At 36.1% G+C, this 20,887-nt stretch overlaps 1 protein-coding gene across 3 annotated transcripts in view; it reads right to left on the bottom strand.

Annotated features, from left to right (window-relative positions):
- Positions 1-20,887, bottom strand: part of LOC131681588 (inositol-pentakisphosphate 2-kinase) — a 348,483-nt gene that overhangs the window by 42,549 nt on the left and 285,047 nt on the right. For all 3 annotated transcript variants that reach the window (XM_058962473.1, XM_058962476.1, XM_058962474.1), the window contains 2 exons: positions 13,255-13,404; positions 848-960 (listed from right to left, as the gene is read on the bottom strand). In XM_058962473.1, the coding sequence (XP_058818456.1) occupies positions 848-960; positions 13,255-13,404 (263 nt within the window). The remainder of the gene's footprint in view (positions 1-847; positions 961-13,254; positions 13,405-20,887) is intronic.

Below are 20,887 nucleotides of genomic sequence, written 5' to 3'. Positions count from 1 at the left end.
GTGGGACATCATCCAGGACTATGGGATTACTCAGAAATACAAATAGTATTTTCGTAAAGCTAGCGTCAAACCGGCACTGACTTGATCCTGTCACTAAGTTGGTGTCGGATTCTGATGAGACGAAGTCGAAACGCAAATTCCATAACTAACTGGAATCAATTTTCCTAGCATAGCTTTGGGTCAGTAAAAGACCACCCAATTACCAGTTGATCCTTCCGAGTAAGCCTGAATAGGATTAAGCAAGACTGACGAGAGGGTTGAAGCAAGGTTAAAAGCCGATTTGTGCTTATGTACTTATACTGTGGCGGTCACGCATGGAAATGGCAGCTGAAGAATGGAAGAAGTGAGCAAAGACATGCCAAATAATACAGAGATCAGTATCGTCTTTACTCATGGGTACTAGGTAGTGGAAAATATTTAAACATAGTCTTTAGATTCATATCATTTTCATCTGTTTAGTCCAGCTTAATTAGCTCCCCGATCGTGTGTTGAATAGTGTTATAGATGCCACTTAATTCAATAATAACCGACGGATTTCAATATGCGCCAGAAAACCTTCCACCAGATATCTTAACCACCCGAAATGAAATTACATTAACTAATTAGGAAAAGGTTTTACGCTTGGTCTAGTCCATGTCACATAAGGGTAAAACTCACATGAATTCAGCCACCATCATCTTTATGTGTGTCATTTTTATACGACAATAACAATTTATAAATATGGTTGGAATGTCATTTTAAAGTCATATTATTCTTAACTATGATAGTATATCGACTCACGTACTGAAAAATACCCACAGGCCCCTCATATCCAGCCTCTTTTCCGTCATTAGATTTAACAACCTACCTGTCCGTAATCCTGCTGCAGGAGCGCCATCGAGTTGAGTTTTGCCGGCAAAAATGCCACGTCGGGATACAGGATACCATCACGTTCTCGAATCTCCTTGTCCAATCGAGTTACTTGTTGATGCGAATGCATACCAAAGACCCACGGGGGAAAAGCAATTCCCGTATAGACAGCAACAGTGTATCCGTTCAACAGCAGGTGCGATGTGGAAAAACGATGAAACGTGGAATGGAAAAGGTACAGAAAAAACATGAGATGAAATTTATGCAATCAAAAATGTATTCCCCGAAACGATGATTGTAACTAATGGAGCGGGGGAATTCGAAATCGATTGAATGTGTATGTATCTCCTACGAGTGGAACATGGATGGGCTAGTCAATATTACTTTTACCAGCAATACGATTTTATAACCGAATGTTCCTAGTATGTGTCTTCCAGATACAATAACAATACGAATACACTTACATCCTTTAAACATTATGGGATACTTAAAATAAGGATTTCACTTCCATAATATGAAACATTTAATTCCTTAATTTACGCGCAGGAGCACTGTTTTCAGTAAGGTGTTTTGTTCATGTATTTCACAAAAGGTAATCTCCTGGCGAAAGATAGCTTACATCGTCGGCGGCCCATGACATATGCCCGAAACATGAACGAAAATGTAACGTAATAGAAAATGCTAAGACGTTCTTAACTCTCAAATAACTAAACGAACATATTTAAGGATTTCCTATGAAATTTTAAAAGTGTTTTCATTGGAATAAATTTAAATAGAAATGTTCATCTGAATTTAACGTAACAGTGCGCATTTTGGTGCACCTCCTTATTGATTAGGTTTGGATATTAACCAGCATGGTAGTATAACAAGATTTTTATTTTTTCAGTTCATGTTTCATTGATTTTTTTTTTCAATTGGACATTTTATAGCATGTATATTCATATATATTGAGCTAACATATCTCTGGACTCAATAAATAATATTTGCTTGATTGCGGGTGCAATACGCATTGTTTAGTTCAAGTATATTATATTGTGTTTATAAAACATGACAACGCAAGACGTAAAGAAAAACTGCCTGCTTCATCCCCTTCATCGACATAGAACGCAGGATCAATTCTTGGTTTTACCAGCGAAAGTCACACGACTACAAAGCTCGGTTAGCATGGAGAAAGATAATATTGCTATCAAGGCCCCAGTCGACTCCAGCCTCTGAAAACTTCTATGCAAATTTACGAATTAAAATTAAATTCGTTTCGCTTGGTTTCAGTTCATAAACAGCGAACAAAGTCGAAACCAAAACAAAACCATACTGCATGACGCTACATAGTTGTAAGCAACTTGTTGTGAAGCTATCGACCGGCATATGTAATAGGGTGGCTTAATCGTTGAAACATCAGTTCAGATAAAAATATCTTGAAGACAATTGCTAGGTTTTAATGAAATGGGTTGACTTATACTTTTAATATTTTTTGTAAATGTAAGCAGTAAATACAGATTTAATGAATGGAGGAATTGCTGAGATCTTGAAATTGATTTTTTTTGTATTCAAACATTGATGAGTCAGTCTAACGAACAATATACGCGGACTGTAGTGTACCAAGTGTGCTGGCGAGTGGCATCTACTGTCGAACGATTTTTATCACTTTATTTACGATTCGATTTGTAGTAAACACAACATGTTGAGCGAGATATGTAGCAGTTTAAAAATGCATTGAAAAGGTTTGAAAATACATATGAACGCCAACTGCTAGGATATTATAATGAATAGATTATTTTGTTTATTATGTTGGTTCTAAACATTTCTTATTCGTTTAGAAACTTAGACAATCAAGAAAGAACTTCTCTCTATTCAAAACCTCGACTTATATTTAGATGCGATCTAAATCATTGGTCCTCTGCAAAATTTTGTTTTATTTTGAAGTAAAATACTTGTAACGTTTCATTTCATTTCATTTGAGGCCCATTTCAAAAAATTGTGCTGGGATATTTTCCCAGTTTTTAAATGCGAATAACTTCCGCTATACTGTGCGAAATCGCAATATTTTTGCACTATCTGATCGGAATTATGTACACGTGATTTGTATTTAATTTCACAATAACGGATTTTCAGAAAATCCGAATTGCGAAATATGCAAGCCTTTTTCACCGTGTAAAACGTGAAATATGCAACAATTCTAGCCTAAACGACATCGTCAATAGATTGAGAAGTCACAGTTAATTTGTTTATAAAAATTGTAAATATTTTTTGCGAATAACGTTTTTTTTTCATCATGAAAATTTTTATTGGAAGAACACCTCATCACTAAATTAGTTATGGAATTTGCGTTGCGTTCATTAGAACCCGACACTAACTTAGTGACAGGACTAAGCTAGCAGCAAATTACGGCTTGTTCCAAAAACGAAAACACCATTTGTGTTTCTGATCAAACCTGAGCAAGTCAATGCAATATGCACTATGACTTGCTAGGCCAAACAAAGTTCACTTCACTAACTCTTATCAGCTTAATTAGAACTCCTTTTCTTGCGGGGCATCACTCAGGACTAGTGGTTTGCTCAGAAACACAAATAGTATGTTCGTTTTGGAGTCAGCGTAAATCCGGTGCTAGCTGAATCCTATCACTAAGCTAGCATTAGATTCTGATGAGACGAAGTCAAAACGCAAATTCCATGACTAATCTTTCTAAGTGAATTCGGCAAAAGTGTGATTTATTACCGCATTCATTTTTAATCTATTCACTCACCCTATTTTAAATATTTTGAAATGGAAATTTGAGGAAATATTATTCAAATGTTGCATGGTTGTATGGAAATTGACTGAATAGACTAACAATTTTTGCACAGCCGAAAAAAATTGCGAGATATATATTTTCACCAAAAATACCTTACAGACAACAACCCCCCTTCCCCACACTAAAACGAAGAAACAATTCATTTACAACTGTCTATTATATAAGCATGTTGTCGACATCATCACTATTGAAAATATATTCAAAAATTTCAGTGCTACCGTTATCAGCAGCAAGCGTAGTTTTAAAACCATTCTCCGTGATATTCCCCTGTTTTAATCGGAATACCAGATTATCCGTTATGCTATATTTCACCCTAAGGAGGAAAATTTGGTAAAAACCAAAATTCGTCCTTAGGGTGAAATATAGCATAGTGCTTTCGCATAGGCCTGCTAAGCCAAGACAAGTTTCGGCTTCACTGTGTCTCATCGGCATAAACAGAACTTCTGCTCGAACGGGACATCACGTTTGATCAGTCGTTCGATTGAAACACATAGTGTGTTTTAGTTTTAAGGGATTTGCGTCAAGCCGGCGCTAATCTATTCCGACAATAAGTTAGTGTCGGTTTCTGATGAGGCGAAGCCGAAACGCAACATAGTATGACAGATTATCCGGCTACCTGCATGACAATCCCTAGACACGTCAGAGATCGTCATAATCGTCATTGAACACAAAGTACCTATCCGATCAACTACTTCGCCAAATTCAGAGAAATGTTCCTGTTTAACAACTTATATATCTTGAATTTTATTGGAACTTGATAACATACAGATGGAAGACGTAGTCTTCCAACATAAAAAAAAAATTGTTCATACCACTCGTTCGTAATTGAAACTGATAAACGTTTTTCACTGCATTACCAGGATTCTGATTGTTCCATTGCCGTAGAGTGCATTCGAGCTAAAAACATTGATACCCGTCGCATTTTTTTTATTTCGAATATAGAGGTTTTAACCTAAAGGTCATTCGCCTCTTCGGGTTAGAAAAATCTCTTATCAGGAATCAGAATATATTGGCTCAAATGGCACGTTCCCCGTACATAGTCGGGGATTTGTGCCTTGCCGTGTGTTTCATCATTTCCTGAGCGGAAGGAAAGGACAAGGAGGTGTCGGGAAGTAGAATTGGAAGGGTGGGAAAAATAACAGCACAAAACAAAAATAAACAAAAATAAACAACAGGTAAGTTAAACTCACAAGTAGTTCAACTTGCCTGCGAATAAGCCTAAAGCTCTTTACCACATTGGACAAGAAACTTTAGTATGTCTCTGAGTTTCAGTCGACCAAACATGGTTTCGTCTATATAAGGACGGCTGAAGACCCGAAATCGCAATTGCGCTACCGCTGGACAGTTGCATATCAGATGATATGAGGTTCCGTAGTCGGATTCACAAAGATCACATGAAAAAGACTCAGCGCGCTGAATAGTTGCCATGTGATAATTGAGTTTGCAGTGGCCGGTTAAAGCCCTGGTCAGCATGCCGCAGTGGAGCTTTGAAAAATGTAAGAGATTTTTCGAAACCACTGGGCATGGTTGTTCTAGAAACGCCTTTGTTTGGCGACACGTTTGTAGATTTCTCCAATAATTGCGGTGCTCGGACGAAGCCCAGGACCGTATTTTTTCCCTTATCCAACTTGTCGAAATTGGCAGCGCGGGCTCAGGACCAACGAAGTCAATCGCTGAACCTGCCCTGGCCAATTCGTCAGCCCATTCATTTCCAGTAATACCGCAATGTCCGGGCACCCAGACAAGGTAGATAGTGTTGACAATGCTTAGTTCTTCGATTTGGGTTCGGCACGCGATCACTAGCTTGGACCGGGATTTGTCTGAGCTAAGGGCCTTGATTGCAGCCTGACTATCGGAGCAGAAGTTTATAACTCTGCCGGATAAACTCAGTTGAAGGGCCGATTGCACCCCGCACATAATCGCAAAGATTTCTGCTTGGAATACAGTACAGTATCTACCTAGTGAGTGAGATTGTTCCAATCTCATTTCACGACAGTAGACACCAGCACCAGCACGTCCCTCCATCAGAGAACCGTCAGTGTAGCAAACCACTTGCGTTTGTTGTTGTCTTTCCATAAAGCCAGACCTCTCGAGAGGGAATCTTCACATGGAATGTCCTGTAAGTAAAACTACAAGTGAGTGTAATATCGCTGGGAGCAAGAATATCTTCACCCCATGTAACCATTTGTGACCACAATCGTGTATGACTGGTAGCAAGATCAACATGATTACTGTTCCAAAGCCCAGTAACCTGCAGTCTGTATGCACATGATAGTGCTTCTTGTTTTAAGTGTATGTGTAATGGTTTGATGTTTAGAAGTGCCTCAAGAGCAGCAGTCGGAGTCGTGGTGAAAGCACCAGTCAACGCCATGAGCGCCATTCTTTGCAGGTGGTTTAGCTTTGACTGGACTGTCACCACCTCTCCCCTCTGCCACCACACAAGGCATCCGTATGACAGTATTGGACGTACAATTGTCGTGTAAATCCAATAGATGTATTTAGGTTTGAGACCCCAGGTCTTTCCAAAAGTTCGTCTGCACTGCCCGAAGGCCATGCACGCTTTCTTGACTCTGAACTCAATGTGAGCAGACCAATTCAATTTGGAATCCAATATGACTCCAACGTATTTGACTTGATCTGCACACAGCAGCTCAGAATCAAAGAACTGCAAGGGACGAACCCCGGTTGTTATTCGCTTCTTCGTGAAAAGAACCATTGAAGTTTTGCTTGGGTTAACTGATAGTTTAACTTGTCGACACCACTGTTCGACGGCTCTTAATGCCTGTTGCATTAAGTCAAAGATTGTTCCAATGCAAAATCCAGTAATTAGTATTTGGTAATCGTCAGCAAACCCGTAGGTTGGAAATCCAAGCTCATTGAGTTTCTTCAACAAGCCGTCAGCTACTAAGTTCCATAACAAAGGTGACAGAACGCCGCCCTGAGGACAACCGCAAATACTCAACTTCCGTATCTCAGCCTGTCGCAGTGACGAGCAAAGTATGCGGTTACTAAGCATTGCGTTTATCCAACCTGAGATACATGCAGGTATCCCATGACCGTGCGTAGCTTCCAGAATAGACTGGAAGGACACATTGTCAAAAGCACCCTCAATATCTAGAAATACACCCAAGCTAGATTGCTTGAGCGAGAAGGCCTTCTCAATGTTGTAAACAACATCGTGAAGCAAAGTGATCGTGGATTTCCCACACTGATATGCATGTTGCATTTTGTGCAGTGGATATTCAACTAAACTAACGTTCCTGATGTGATGATCGATTATCCGTTCCAAAGCTTTCAGAAGAAAAGAACTTAAGCTGATAGGCCTAAAACTCTTGGCTTCTTCATAGCTTGAGCGCCCCCCTTTGGGAATAAATCTAACAGTTATTTCTCGCCATGCTTTCGGGATATACCCGGTAGCAAGACTGGAAAGCAAAATCTTTTTCAAGACATGTTTAAGAATATCAAATCCCTTTTGCAGTAGCACGGGAAGTATTCCATCTTTTCCGGGTGATTTGTATGGAGCAAAGCTGTCAACCGCCCACTTGACCGATTCAGTGGAAACCAATGTGCGTGCTAACGCCCACGAGTCCGAATCACCAGAATGAGATCGGTGAACATTGTTCAACTCCGGATCGATACAACCTGGAAAGTGTGTGTCGAAGAGGCAATTAAGAACATCTTTTTCGTCCGTCACATAAACACCATCTCTGGTTTCCAAGGAGTTCATCTGAAAATCATTCGATTTGGAGAGAATTTTATTTAATCTGCTAGCCTCGTTCAGACTAGAGACATTAGTGCATAGGCTTTGCCAGCCAGCCCGTTCTGCAAATCTAAGACATTTCTTATATGCACTACGAGCTGACCTGAAAGCCCTGGAGTCATCACGCTGACGCCGGTTCCATGCTCTTCTCATAACTTTCTTCATTCTTTCAAGCTCAGCCCTCCACCAAGGGGTTCCCCTAGTCGATTTAACAGTACGAAGTGGACAAGCTTCTTCGTAGGATGCTAATATGAATGAGTTTGTCGTATCCACGACGTCATCTAAGTCGTCTAGTTGACTAATTGTTGGAAAATATCCATGAAATTTAGTCGCTAAGTTTTCCAAAAAGAGGTCCCAGTTTGTAGACTTAGGATTACGATATGTCACCACATTGAAGGTGACATCAAAATGATCGAAAAATATATATTTATGATCGGATAGAGACGGTTCAGTTTCATTTGGAACCTGCCAATTTCCCAGTTCATGCAAAATTCTATCAGAGCAAAGTGTTATGTCTAACACCTCCTCCCTTCCAGACCTCGCAAAAGTTGGTCGGTTTCCCACATTCAGAATATGGAGATTTGTACTACTTATGTACTCCATCAGTTCAGAGCCTCTCAGATTGATGTCTGAGCTGCCCCAAATGATGTGATGAGCATTCGCATCACTGCCGATAATGAGCGGAAGCCCATTTCTGCTACAATATGATACAACGCTTTTGAAATCATCAGAAGGAGATGATTCGTTATGCGGTAGGTATGCTGAACAATATATGTATTTTTTGTCTACGTTTCCGACAGTCAGTGAAACTGTGACAACACAGATATCGCGAGTTGTGAGCTCCGATATGAGACACGCGTCAATAGCCTTATTTGCAAGAATGCAAGCACGAGGCATTTCACGTGGGTTAGTCATGCCTGTCTTGTTGTAAGCAATGAAGGCAGTGTTAAGTAACTTTCCAAAATAGAAGTTTCCTTTATGGAAATACGGTTCTTGAACCAATGCTATGGAAGCTTTACCTTCCTGCATGAGTCGAGATAAATTCATAGTTGCTGTACGTTTATGTTGGAGATTGACTTGTGCTATTCTAACCATTGTTGATTAGAGAACTGTACATTTCATCTCCAACACAAATTGCACAACAACTAGAGGACACCAAGCGAGTTGGGATATTAACGCATTTAGCGAGCCATATCAGGTTTAAATGGGACATGATCATTTGATTCCCACGATTTGCGAAGAAAATAATGGTCCACTGTGTCAGAGATTCGCATAACACAGCAAGGGCAAAACCCAAAACGCTCCGTGCGCGACTGGCATATTTTAGACCCTCCAGTCATTAAGTCCTCGGCACGGAACTACACCTTGACTTAGGGTCTCCTACTTTCAGTCGCCTCCTACGACATGGGAGCAGGACTCCAGTGGCTCAATTCTAGGCCGGATACCACACGGCCTCTGGGCAGGTTCATCTGTACACATCGAAATTTGATAATCGAAACTCAACAAAACTTCACCGAACTACCATCAGCCGAGAGTCTCAGCATACCCCCAGCCAACAAAAATTCGGCAAAATTAAGTGGATCATCGGTGAAAAAAAAATCGGTGTGTAGAGTGAACGTTCCGCTGCGTAATGCAGCATACTGGAGAGTTCGCCCGACTCTTCCCAGGCTCCGTTCGCCATTGAGAATGTTTTAAACCCCCTCAACAATTTTACCCATAGCACGGGTCGCATGACACTATGGAATTGGGGTTCCCTGTTTGGTAGATTTTTACCACTGAAACAGGTAGTCCGTAGTGTAATTCTTAGTCGGTTGAAACAACCACTACCGACACTACACGGCTTATCTAGGCTGTTCGGTGAAAGAAGCTGACATTGAAGAACAGCTTCCATATTTAGATGGGCGAACAGCCGCAGAAGGAAGGAAGGATAACGGGAGGAGAGGGATTTGGGCTAAGCGCTTATTTAAAGGCGGCGCTGGCTCGCCTTGTCAGGGCTGCTTTAGGGCATGTGGTATTTAGGCCTAGAACGTATAGGGCCCACTACCTCGTCCTACCACACCCGCAGTCAGCCCCCGCTGCTGATTCGGGTCGCGAATCACAACTAGTTGCTATCGCGATTAAGCATTATCCACCACCTATGACCCGCCCGGTTGCTTGCAGCTCAGCTTCCCACGTAGCGTTCCTCCACCACCACGGGAAATTCAGAGAAATGTTCCTGTTTAACAACTTATATATCTTGAATTTTATTGGAACTTGATAACATACAGATGGAAGACGTAGTCTTCCAACATAAAAAAAATTTGTTCATACCACTCGTTCGTAATTGAAACTGATAAACGTTTTTCACTGCATTACCAGGATTCTGATTGTTCCATTGCCGTAGAGTGCATTCGAGCTAAAAACACTGATACCCGTCGCATTTTTTTTATTTCGATTATAGAGGTTTTAACCTAAAGGTCATTCGCCTCTTCGGGTTAGAAAAATCTCTTAAGAAAAGTCTCTAACCCTATGTGCGGGGTTGGGGTTCGAACCCAGGTGAGCTGTGTACAAAGCAATCGATTTACCAACTACGCTATGCCCGCCCCGCCCGTCATATTTACGGTTGACTTTTAAATTTAAAACGGTCTTGCTCGTCAACGAATAGGCCGGATATGTAGCAAAACTGATTACGCTTATCACTTATCGTGTATATTGATAAACAATAACTCAAACTTACAGACGCAATGGCTTTATTTGCTACGAAATTAATAATCATATCGTGACAAAACAACATACTGCAAGTACGCACAGCAGTGGTTAGGGCAGTGTTGTCATCTAGCTTTAGATGATATCGTTAGAGGGTCTTTATCGGTATATCGGTATTATCTATTCAACGCTGGGTAGAGGCAATGCAATGTCAAATACACACACAGGAACGGTTTTTAGTCAGCGCGTTTTTCATTGCAACAGTGGAAGCGTTTACTATAAGTGGCTTCAGGACTGTATTCCATTAAATGTAGGTTGTTTCGAGTCGAACCACTCACTGAGACGTCCAAAAAATTGTTTCAAAATCGTTCAACACGGGCAACGATGGACGTTTGTTGAACGGTTATTTGTACGTCGTCCAAACTGGTCCAACGAACGTCCTTCATTGGACGATTTTGAAACCAACCGATCTTAGAGGGCAGAACAAGTCCTAAAAGAAAGGAACAAAATCACCTTATAAGATTGCATTTACCAATGATGCGTGCCAATTGGTAAACTTGAAATCGATTCATGTATTAATCAGATAAAAACCAAATTTATATAACATTTTCATACGTATTCATATGTTGGATTAAATATTATCTGTTGGTTGCTACTATTCTCAACATATTCGCCATCCATAACAACCTATACATACAGTCATGTCCGGATCTTTTCCTATTCTTAGTTTATCTACTTGCAAAGCATGCAATATGCATCCTTTAGGCATTCTATTTTCTAATTTTCTCCATTGGTTGCTTATGTTGCGATAAAAGTTTTATTTCGCTTTCCAATGCTACAGATTACCTGTCTAATTTGGTATTTCGGTGCGAATTTCGGCAATGTGAATCAATTTTAACCGATCTCCAAACCTTTTTAGTTCTGTGAAGAAGGTAAGTTAAGATTTTTCAATTTTTTAAGCATGATGGTGAATGTTCGGGATTTTCCATGCGTACAAATTTTGGCACGAAACTATTTTTAATTAACTTCCATTTTTGCCACAACAAAATACATAAAACAATATAAAATTATAACTTTGCCAATAGTTAAGGGGGGCGTCTAGTGTAGCAGGCAAAAAATCGACTTCTTGTTTATCCGCTTATTTTTTAGTATTGAGCCTCTAGAATAGTCTCCCGCAATCTCGGTGGCCATGCTGAACTTATTTTGTTTTAAACAGCCATGCATTCATCTCTTGCTATAACACACGCAGATTTCAATCTATCGGCAACAATTTTCGAAAGACTGACAGCAATAAAAATACAGTGTAAACAGTAGGTACACTCTAAACTACTTCTGGCCATATTTTCAAGAGTAAATATATAATGGGTCATTTTCTACAGCGTTTTTTCCGTGATGCAATTTGATGTGAAACACCCTTTAATAGCGTTTTTCTAAAAACCGCGTTTTGAAAATGATAACTCAAAAACTAATCTACGAATTGATTTGATTTGACTTGAAAGCAATAAAAGCAGTTATAAACTTAGAAAATTAGGACTAGGTATGCTCATATGGACATAATCCAAAGGAAATGTGAAGAATCCTTTGCTTTCTGCTAGTAGGAGTTGAGCGTTATTTCGAAACCTACCGCTCAACTCCTACAAGCAGAAAGCAAAGGACTCTACATATTTCCTTTCCATCATGTCCATATGAGCCTGCCTGGCTTCCGTTCTAAGTTTTCTAAGTAACTAATTCGCTATGGAATACCTATCCGTCTTTCAATTTCTTTGCTTTCTCTTAGTAGTAAATTTGTCAAAAATGACCAACAAAATCGATACAGTAAATCCTTGTGGCAATTAAAACATAGTAACAATTGAGCGACCGAAAATAAAAGTCGCATGGACAGAATATTCTTCGTAAATCCTGCCTCAAATACATTAGAATATAAAAACCGAATATAAACTTCAAGTATAAAAATCGGACGGGGACTCTCCTTTGTAAGAGTCGGTAAAAAAACTTCAGTATAAAAAATGGAAAAAATATAGACTTCAATCACCATATACGGATGCTCGATTCATTTATTTTAACCATATTTTATACTGATGGTTCAATCATGCCGAGTTTTACGAGTGAGAACTTTTTAAGAGACCGAAGGATCTCGTCCGATTTTTACGCTTGAGTTTTTTTCCGATTTTTCTATTCCATTTTTTTTGAAACGGGTTTTACTAAGCGTGTTCTGTCCTTGCAACTTTTAGTTTCGGTCGCTCAATTGAAAGAAATAGGTTATTTTATTTTTTAACACGAATTTCAAAATTTTTGATAAATATCGACCTTTTTAGTGTGTATATTTTGAAAAGAATGATTAATTCCCTACAACTCTTTTTCGGATAGTTTTGCTATACAAATGACGGTTATTTAGCCATATTTTTCTTTGAGTAATACATGCGTAAACTCATACGCCCTTTAAGCAATGCCTCTTGAGTCAGAATGGGTGGAAAAGTTCCACGTAAATGAAAGATGGTCGACCACAATACTAAGCAAAGCCGTTGCTCTAAAGTGAACTACTTTTCTAGAACATAACAAGCTGTAATGTGGTATTCATAAAAATCACGAAAAAGCACCATTATTTCCGAGATTTTAGAAGTAAATGTGGGTAATGATCCTATATATATATATATATATATATATATATATATATATATATATATATATATATATATATATATATATATATATATATATATATATATATATATATATATATATATATATATATATATAGATAGATATATATATATATATATATATATATATATATATATATATATATATATATATATATATATATATATATATATATATATATATATATATATATATATATATATATATATATATATATATATATATATATATATATATATATATATATATATATATATATATATATATATATATATATATATATATATATATATATATATATATATATATAAATATATATATATATATATATATATATATATATATATATATATATATATATATATATATATATATATATATATATATATATATATATATATATATATATATATATATATATACATGGATAATAACTTGCCAATCGGTACGTTTGTACCCACTTAATACCCGCCCTAATACTAACGAAATCAACTTAAATACAACCTACCGGGTCGAAATTTAGCTAACGTTTGGTTAAACGTTTCCAGGTCATACGTATCAAGGCGGCCCAACTTCGGCTCCGGGACGTATCGGCTCGAAAACAGGCTCGTTATCACCCGCGAATATTTGATCAGTCGTTTGAGATCGACATTCGAATCTGAAATGGAATTTGTTAGAAGAACGGAAAGATGTTAGGTCGAAGGTAGATTAGTGGATACATACTATGAACATACTATGAACAAATATAATAGGAAAACTGTTGTCTAATTTATTTGAGCCTTTTGTTCATCTTGCGCATTTGCACACATTAGTTGGTGCAGTATAACTCCTTCTTTATTGACTTTTGCACCAATTATGAATTTTGATCAGCAAACGAAATAATACATTCCGTTTAATAATTTAGCCTAACGTAAACTGCTCGATTGACGCGATGGATTTACTAATCCATCGCGTCAATTTAGCAGTTGACGTTAGACTAAATTATTGGATAGGCATGGATTAGGGGAGACTGAGGAGACTTGATCCCCTTTTTTATTTTTCAATCCTACTCCGTGGAATGATACAAAAACTATGTATTTTTTGTAGTTTTATATTGTTTCTAGGGTTAACTGATAATCACAAAAAAATTACATGAAAATATTATACTGGACATGAGCTATGAGCATTTCTGGCAAACAACAAAAAATGGAAAATTCTTAGATTAGTGCAGACTCGATCCCCAATTTGGGGACACTTGATTCCTTTATGAAAACGTGTTTAAAAGAGCATGTAGGGTAATAAGCCTATTTTTGTCCTGTTTCTACTATCATCCTACCCATCTGAAGCCTTTGGTTAGAGCAGCGTCTGCCATCTTTGCTAAACGCATTGACTCAAATGGTATTGCGATAACGGGGGTACTCGATTAGAGATTTTGCTGCGCTCAAACAGAAGATTTTCACCATTCTCAAGACAATTTTGTTATTATATTGGCACTTAATAAGAGGCGAATGACCTTAACGTTAAAACCACTATAATCGAAATAAAAATGGACCTTAACAAATCAAAGAAGCTGAAATAATAAAATTATTGTAGTAATAATGTGGTACCCTTCTTAATAGGGCAAAAACGGGCACATTTCCCCATTCAATTTTATAAATGGATTGTAGTATTGATTAAATTGTTATGATTAGATATTGTTATTTTTGTTACTACATATTACGCATCTCTCACCTGATTTTTTTTACGAATTCCCCATATCTCCGTGCAATTATTTGAAAGCTGTCTTTATTATGGTTGAGTAACGTCAAATGTGGGATGAATGGTTGCTACGTATACTGTAGTAAACAATTACAGTTATGTTTCTTTACGATGAAGCGTACATTTTTGACATTTTTTAATGACAACAATGACTTCAATTGTTCTGGTGTGAATTTGGTTTCTTTCAGTGGTGTGTATGAAGTATGGCGAAGGGGATCAAATCTCCACGAATTTGAAGGGATCAAGTGAACCCATAGCATCTATTTCAGCAAACTTTAGTAAAAATATAGTTCAACAAAAGAATCAGCTCAATCATAACGTATTCATATAATAGACATTCTCCTGTAATTCTGTATGCGAAAGTAGAGTATGTAGTGGGTGATTTTATCAATTTTATAAAAGTTTGAAAATTTGAAAAATAAATCTTCTTTAGTTCTTCTGAGACTTTTTTTTAAATCGGTAAAAATTCGGTTACACAAAAGTCCAATTTCTTTTTTCTGTGTTAATGAAATTTATGTTTAGATAACACTACGCAACTTTATAGTACATTCGATTAATGTATTCTGATCCTCCTTTGAGTTACAATGATGGGATCAAGTCTCCCCGGGGATCAAGTCTCCTCAGTCTCCCCTACATTTCGATCTCGTCTCTTCGGCAATTGGCACTGATATAGCCTCAGACTTTTCCCCCTAGGTAGTAATATAATAAATGGTATTGATCCATTGGCCAATCAGATTTTAATTTCACTATGTTTCACAAAATCAGAATTTCTGACCTTCCGGAACCACATTAGGGATCAGATTAAATTAAGCGTCAATCTGGTGTTAAGTTAGTGCCAAACACTAATGAGACGAAGCTGAAAAACATTCACTAAGTTATAGGTATTGTGCTCTCGCGCAAAAATAGTTTTCTCACCATTTTAGCAAGAGAGTAATGTAGCATAACCTTAGAGAGTTGTACCCTGTAGTTTATTTATATCTCGACCTGCGTATGTCAAAATGTATGTCAAACTTTTACAATGCTTTACAATGATTGACTTCAAGTTGACTAAAATTTATTTCCAAACATTTCCAGTTTTTTGAAGAAATGAAAAGGACGTATTATAATCAGGGGATGTATCTTACCCCGTTTACCGCTTTATACTCGTTCTAATTATTCTTAAACCAATCGAACAAAGCAATGGATGTAATGAAACCATTGAAAAGTTCTTGCGCGTACAAACCCAGAAAGCAACAAAAATTATTCCTTCCGATCACGTTATTAACTAGCGGAGCACAAAACCGACGAGCAAGCTTACCTACTTGACTTTAGCCGGCCTTTGTCACATTGTGTTGTGCAAGCTGAATCACAAGCAAATTTCGTGCTGATAATAAAACGTTTTACATACACAGCAGTACAGTCATACCTCATACCTGATGGCTTCTACTTCCTTATACTCGTTTCGACGGAATATTCAACCTGAGATTTTCGCGTTACCACTTAACGTCAGGTGTTGCGTTGAATCCGCAGCCGGTGCAAACTAATAAGATGTTTTCGCACACAAGATGATTCTATGAGGGTTATGTGGTGATTGCAAGAAATCTCGGAACAACAAAACAGATAGTCTTTAATCACAATTACAAATATTAACTTAGGTTCATAATTAGAACACTGAACCTGCAATTGTTATTATCAGTACTGAAGAACAGTTTGGGAAAACTAAGTAGTATATTACACCAAATAAAATTATCTGAAAATTCGTCGCTTTTGTCTGTTTAAAGTGGTTTTATAGAGCTTTAGAGTATTTTATTAAATAAACCTTAGAAAAATATTGAATTGAAACGGTTATTCAGATTAATCCAGCGGAGCTGCAAGATCCGTGATTTACAAAAAATAGCATATTTCCATCGAGTTTTAATCAAATAAAGCAATTTTAATGAATTATTAATAGACTTTAAGTTCCACGCAAAATATGATTTTTAAATTCGTTTCACTTTGCTCAAAATCTTGACCAAGACCTCATTTTCCTACCAAAAACTCACAAATAACATCAGAACGATTATAGTCTCACTATCCTATTATTCTCAGATAATCTAAAGTAAATACTTTAACATTTAATAGGACGTTGATGCGCAATAATTGAAGATATTTCGATTTTACTACACGTTTCACTTATTCTAATGGTATAATTGATTTTCACTGTAATTCGAAAACTGTTCTAGTTCATTTTTTTATTTCATTTTCAACGTAAGATTTTACATTGGAAATCACTATTGGGTTATTGAATTCAGCAATGCTATAAATTAGCATTATTGATTATTAACCTTAAACTTATCACTATGCATAGTCAAGATCATCGAAGTTAATGCTTAGAAATTGCTGATTTCAAACACACTCAGGAAAACTCTTATAACTTAACGTTTCGTGAGATGCATATAAAAGAAGCGTCACAATTTATATGAATTTACATTTAAGATGGTGTAAAAACATGGACATGGATTTTTTTTTAATCACACGCCAAGATTCAGTATGATTTTGACCGTATATTTAACAATCCCCCTTTAACAGACGAAATATTTTGTTTTAGGTGTCACATTATGTATTATTTAATTTTTATTTACGTCGCGATTTTTTGTTACGTAAAATGCAACATTCATTTTTACTACAAAAAACCCACATTTTTTTAAATGTTTTGTTTTATTTCAATGAAAGTCTTGAAACAAAATAAAACATTTTAACTGACATTGCATCATGAAGAAACTATCAGTAAAAGTTTTACTAACAATAACTTTAAACAAAGTTCAAAGTTGACAGACAATACTGTAATTTTATTGTAGAATATGTCATGTCGAATAAAAATGCTTTTAACTAAAATCTACCAAAATCTGATAATATTCAAAATAATTGAAAATTTGTTTCAACAAAAACAACTAATTCGTGAAATTAGGCCTTTTTAATAAGCTATTTACGTTTCTCCATCAAGAAATTTCAACAATTAAAATATTATCGTTTCAAATATAAAGAAGAAAAAAATATGTGATTTTGCATTATGGTGAAGCTATCAATAAAAAATTATCTTAACAACAACTTTTAACTTCAAAACCAAGGAAAATCAGTGATATTTTTTTTATTTCGATTATAGAGGTTTTAACCTTAAGGTCATTCGCCTCTTCGGGTTAGAAAAATCCCTTATGAAAAATTTCTAACCCTATGTGCGGGGTCGGGATTCGAACCCAGGTTCGCTGCGTACAATTAGTGATATTTTTTCTTGGTTTTGGTATTCTTTTCTAAATAAAAATCCAGTTAACAAAATGTCTATTGCGATTAGAGCTATGTTCACCTGTTAAAACATGTTAAGATATGTCTAAGGAATAACTTTTGCTGATATGTGAGCATATATGGCCTATTAAATGAGAGTGTAAGTGATCTTCGTCTCCAACGAAAGAAGCAAAAAACACGATTGATTTTATTGATTAGAGACGCCTCTAACTCATGTCCAAATTAAGTCATTTTTGGCGAAAGTTCTTAAATTCACACCTAGAACAAAAATCTGAGCTGATCGATGTATATTTCAAAACATTTTCAAAATGTGGAGAGGTCTAGCGCATATGATTGAAAAGATTATAAAAATACTTTTCAAACAAGCTATAGACCAGTGGTTTTCAACTTTTCGTTCAGTATACACCTTTTCGAACATTTATCCCCATGATGTACCCCCTTCTGAAAATTGCTTACCATCATACCCCTGTCAGAATAAAAATGATTTTCAATTGGATGAAAACCAGAATTTTCCATTTAGAAATCTGTTCCTGACCACTCACAGTGAGAATCTCAATTCTTGACACACTGAACCAATATGTAAAGCCAAATATCCGACGAGAATGTTACGATAACATGTTAAAATTTATCCCGCATTAATTCACCCCCTGCAATAGGCTAATTTACCCAAGGGGGTGAATTCACCGCCGGTTGAAAGACACTGCTATAGACCGTCAAAATTCGTTCACGAACGGCGAAGATATTAAGCATTTTAAATTTTCTATCCCTCACTCACAAATCTTCAATAACTAGAAACGAGACCGTTCCATAAAGAGTATTGCTTTACATGTATTATAGTATAAAAACTTAACAGAATATCGGAATATGAAAACACATCTACGTAATTCAAGGAATTCGATTCTCAATAGATTTTGTGTATTTACTCAACTATTTTTCAAAAATAATATGTAAATTAAATTCAAAGACAAAAAAATGTGTAAGTGCACCGCTAAGTGAGTTCGTGTATTAACTCGATGGATTAACCATTAACTTCAGCCGTAAGATAAATGTTGGATGGTGTATAAATACACAGATCATCAAATAATGCCTCTATAGTAGTGAGATAATAGGTTTCTCATATAAATTCAAATCATAGCCGTGGTATCACAGAGATCAACTGTATTTTCGAATCCCAAATTCTAATGAAAAATTGATTTATTTTTAAGATTCGGGCTATACTGGTCATGGCGCAAAAAATACCAGTTGCATTATTTTAAAAAGATGTAAGGAATCAAAATTTCACACGATATATAAACATACTTTCATGTAACTTTCAAATGGTTTACAATATCGCCTTGATGTCAAAGAGAAAGTTGCACGAAAGTTTACGGGCCTTTTGAAAAACCTATTATTGTTGATGGAGAAATGCGACTAACTTATGAAAAGGTCGTAATAAAACAAAATAATTGTGTTGTTCAAACAAAAGTTAAAATATCTCATGAACTACTACATTTTAGAAAATTTTTGTTAAGAGCATTTTGATTTAAAATGGCGTTTAGAATCATATTCAAAAAGAAAATTGTATTTTTGACTGCAAATAGTAAGAATTATAAAAAAATGTCAAAAGTTGTTGTTAGGAAAACTTTTTTATTGAAAGCTTCTCCATGATCCAAATACACTAAAAAGGTTGCTTTTACGTCTTTAAAACGATAAACATTAAATTTTTGACATTTTTTGATGGGGTAACGCGAATAACTTTTAAAAAGAGCATAATTACACGAATTAATTGTTTTTGAAGTAGCAAAATTTCAAATATCTCGAAAACTATCGCATTTTGGAAGATTTTTGTTAAATGCATTTTGATTTTAAATGGTGCTTAGAATTATATTCTGTAATAAAATTACAATTTTGTATGTCAATTAGTATGAAATTTAAAAACATGTACAAAGTTATTGTTAGAAAAACACTTTTACCGATTTTTTCTCCATCATGCAATTACAATCAAAATGTTTCTTTTCTCTTTAGGTTTTTGGTAACAAAACATAAAAAATTTAAAAAAATGGGTTTTTTCGCAATTTAAATTTTTATCATAAATTTTTGTTTTTTGAAGAATGACAACATTTTTTTCAGCGTATATTTTTTTTGGACAGAAGTATTCATTCCCTGTAACTTGTTCTCAGATAGTTTTGCTGTATAAAATACAGTAATCGAACAAAAAAATTTTGAAATTCATGCACGTAGAAACGTTTACGCCCTTTTGAAAAATTACTCTTGTATCAAAATATTCCAATTGCCGGAGAATATCATGGAGATTCATACAGCGAATACATCTGCAAAGTTTCGTTCGAATCAACGATGGTCATATTTTGCGGTCGGCCGGTTTCTCATGGAATCCCTCAGAAGTGTCAATGGAACATACCCAGTTTTCTGCACTTCTGCTAGAAAGTACAAAAATGGCGCAAAACCAGTACAATCCACTACACCAGTGTCAATCAATCGAAAATTCGATTACTGTTTCCTTATCCATTTCTAAGTTGTGTCATAAGATCTACTGGTAATCTGATATATTTGTTAATGTCCGTGGTTGGAAAGGCATTTTTTGTCTGCCGTTCCTCTAAAATAGTTTTTGCATTTTAGTGTAGGACAGAGCGCCTCGCAGAAACAAATCTAATATTAAATCCTGCTTGACAAAGAAAATATTTGTAGTCCTGATAAAAATTGCAAAATGTTTGTGATGGGAACTGAAACTATAACTAGAATATGAGAAAACTATAACTAATTTATTTTCAAACTCTGCTTTTTCCTGAAGATGACGAGAAATCTCTTTGAAACGTTGCACTATGAGAAGGCTTGTGACCAAGAATCGAAAACTATATCTACTCCAATTAATCTCAATTCTATACTGAGCGTTCATATACACCATAATTGAGGAAATTCCTGGATATCTCAGAATTTTTTTGACTTAACTGAGTAATACGGATGTATGAAGATGAAAATTTTGAAAATAGTCATTCCACGTTTAAACTCTTCGTCTCTCTATTGAATTTTCAATGAAACGTAAGTTTTTTATTTCGTTTACAGAGGTTTTAAGGTCATTCGCCTCTTCGGGTTAGAAAAATTTCTAACCCAATGTGCGGGGTCGGGATTCGAACCCAGGTGCGCTGCGT

Source organism: Topomyia yanbarensis, chromosome 2 (assembly GCF_030247195.1).
Source record: "Topomyia yanbarensis strain Yona2022 chromosome 2, ASM3024719v1, whole genome shotgun sequence".
Classification (NCBI taxonomy): Eukaryota; Metazoa; Arthropoda; class Insecta; order Diptera; family Culicidae; genus Topomyia; species Topomyia yanbarensis.
Note: the sequence above shows the minus strand (reverse complement) of the source record. Positions and strands in the feature narration are given on the sequence as shown.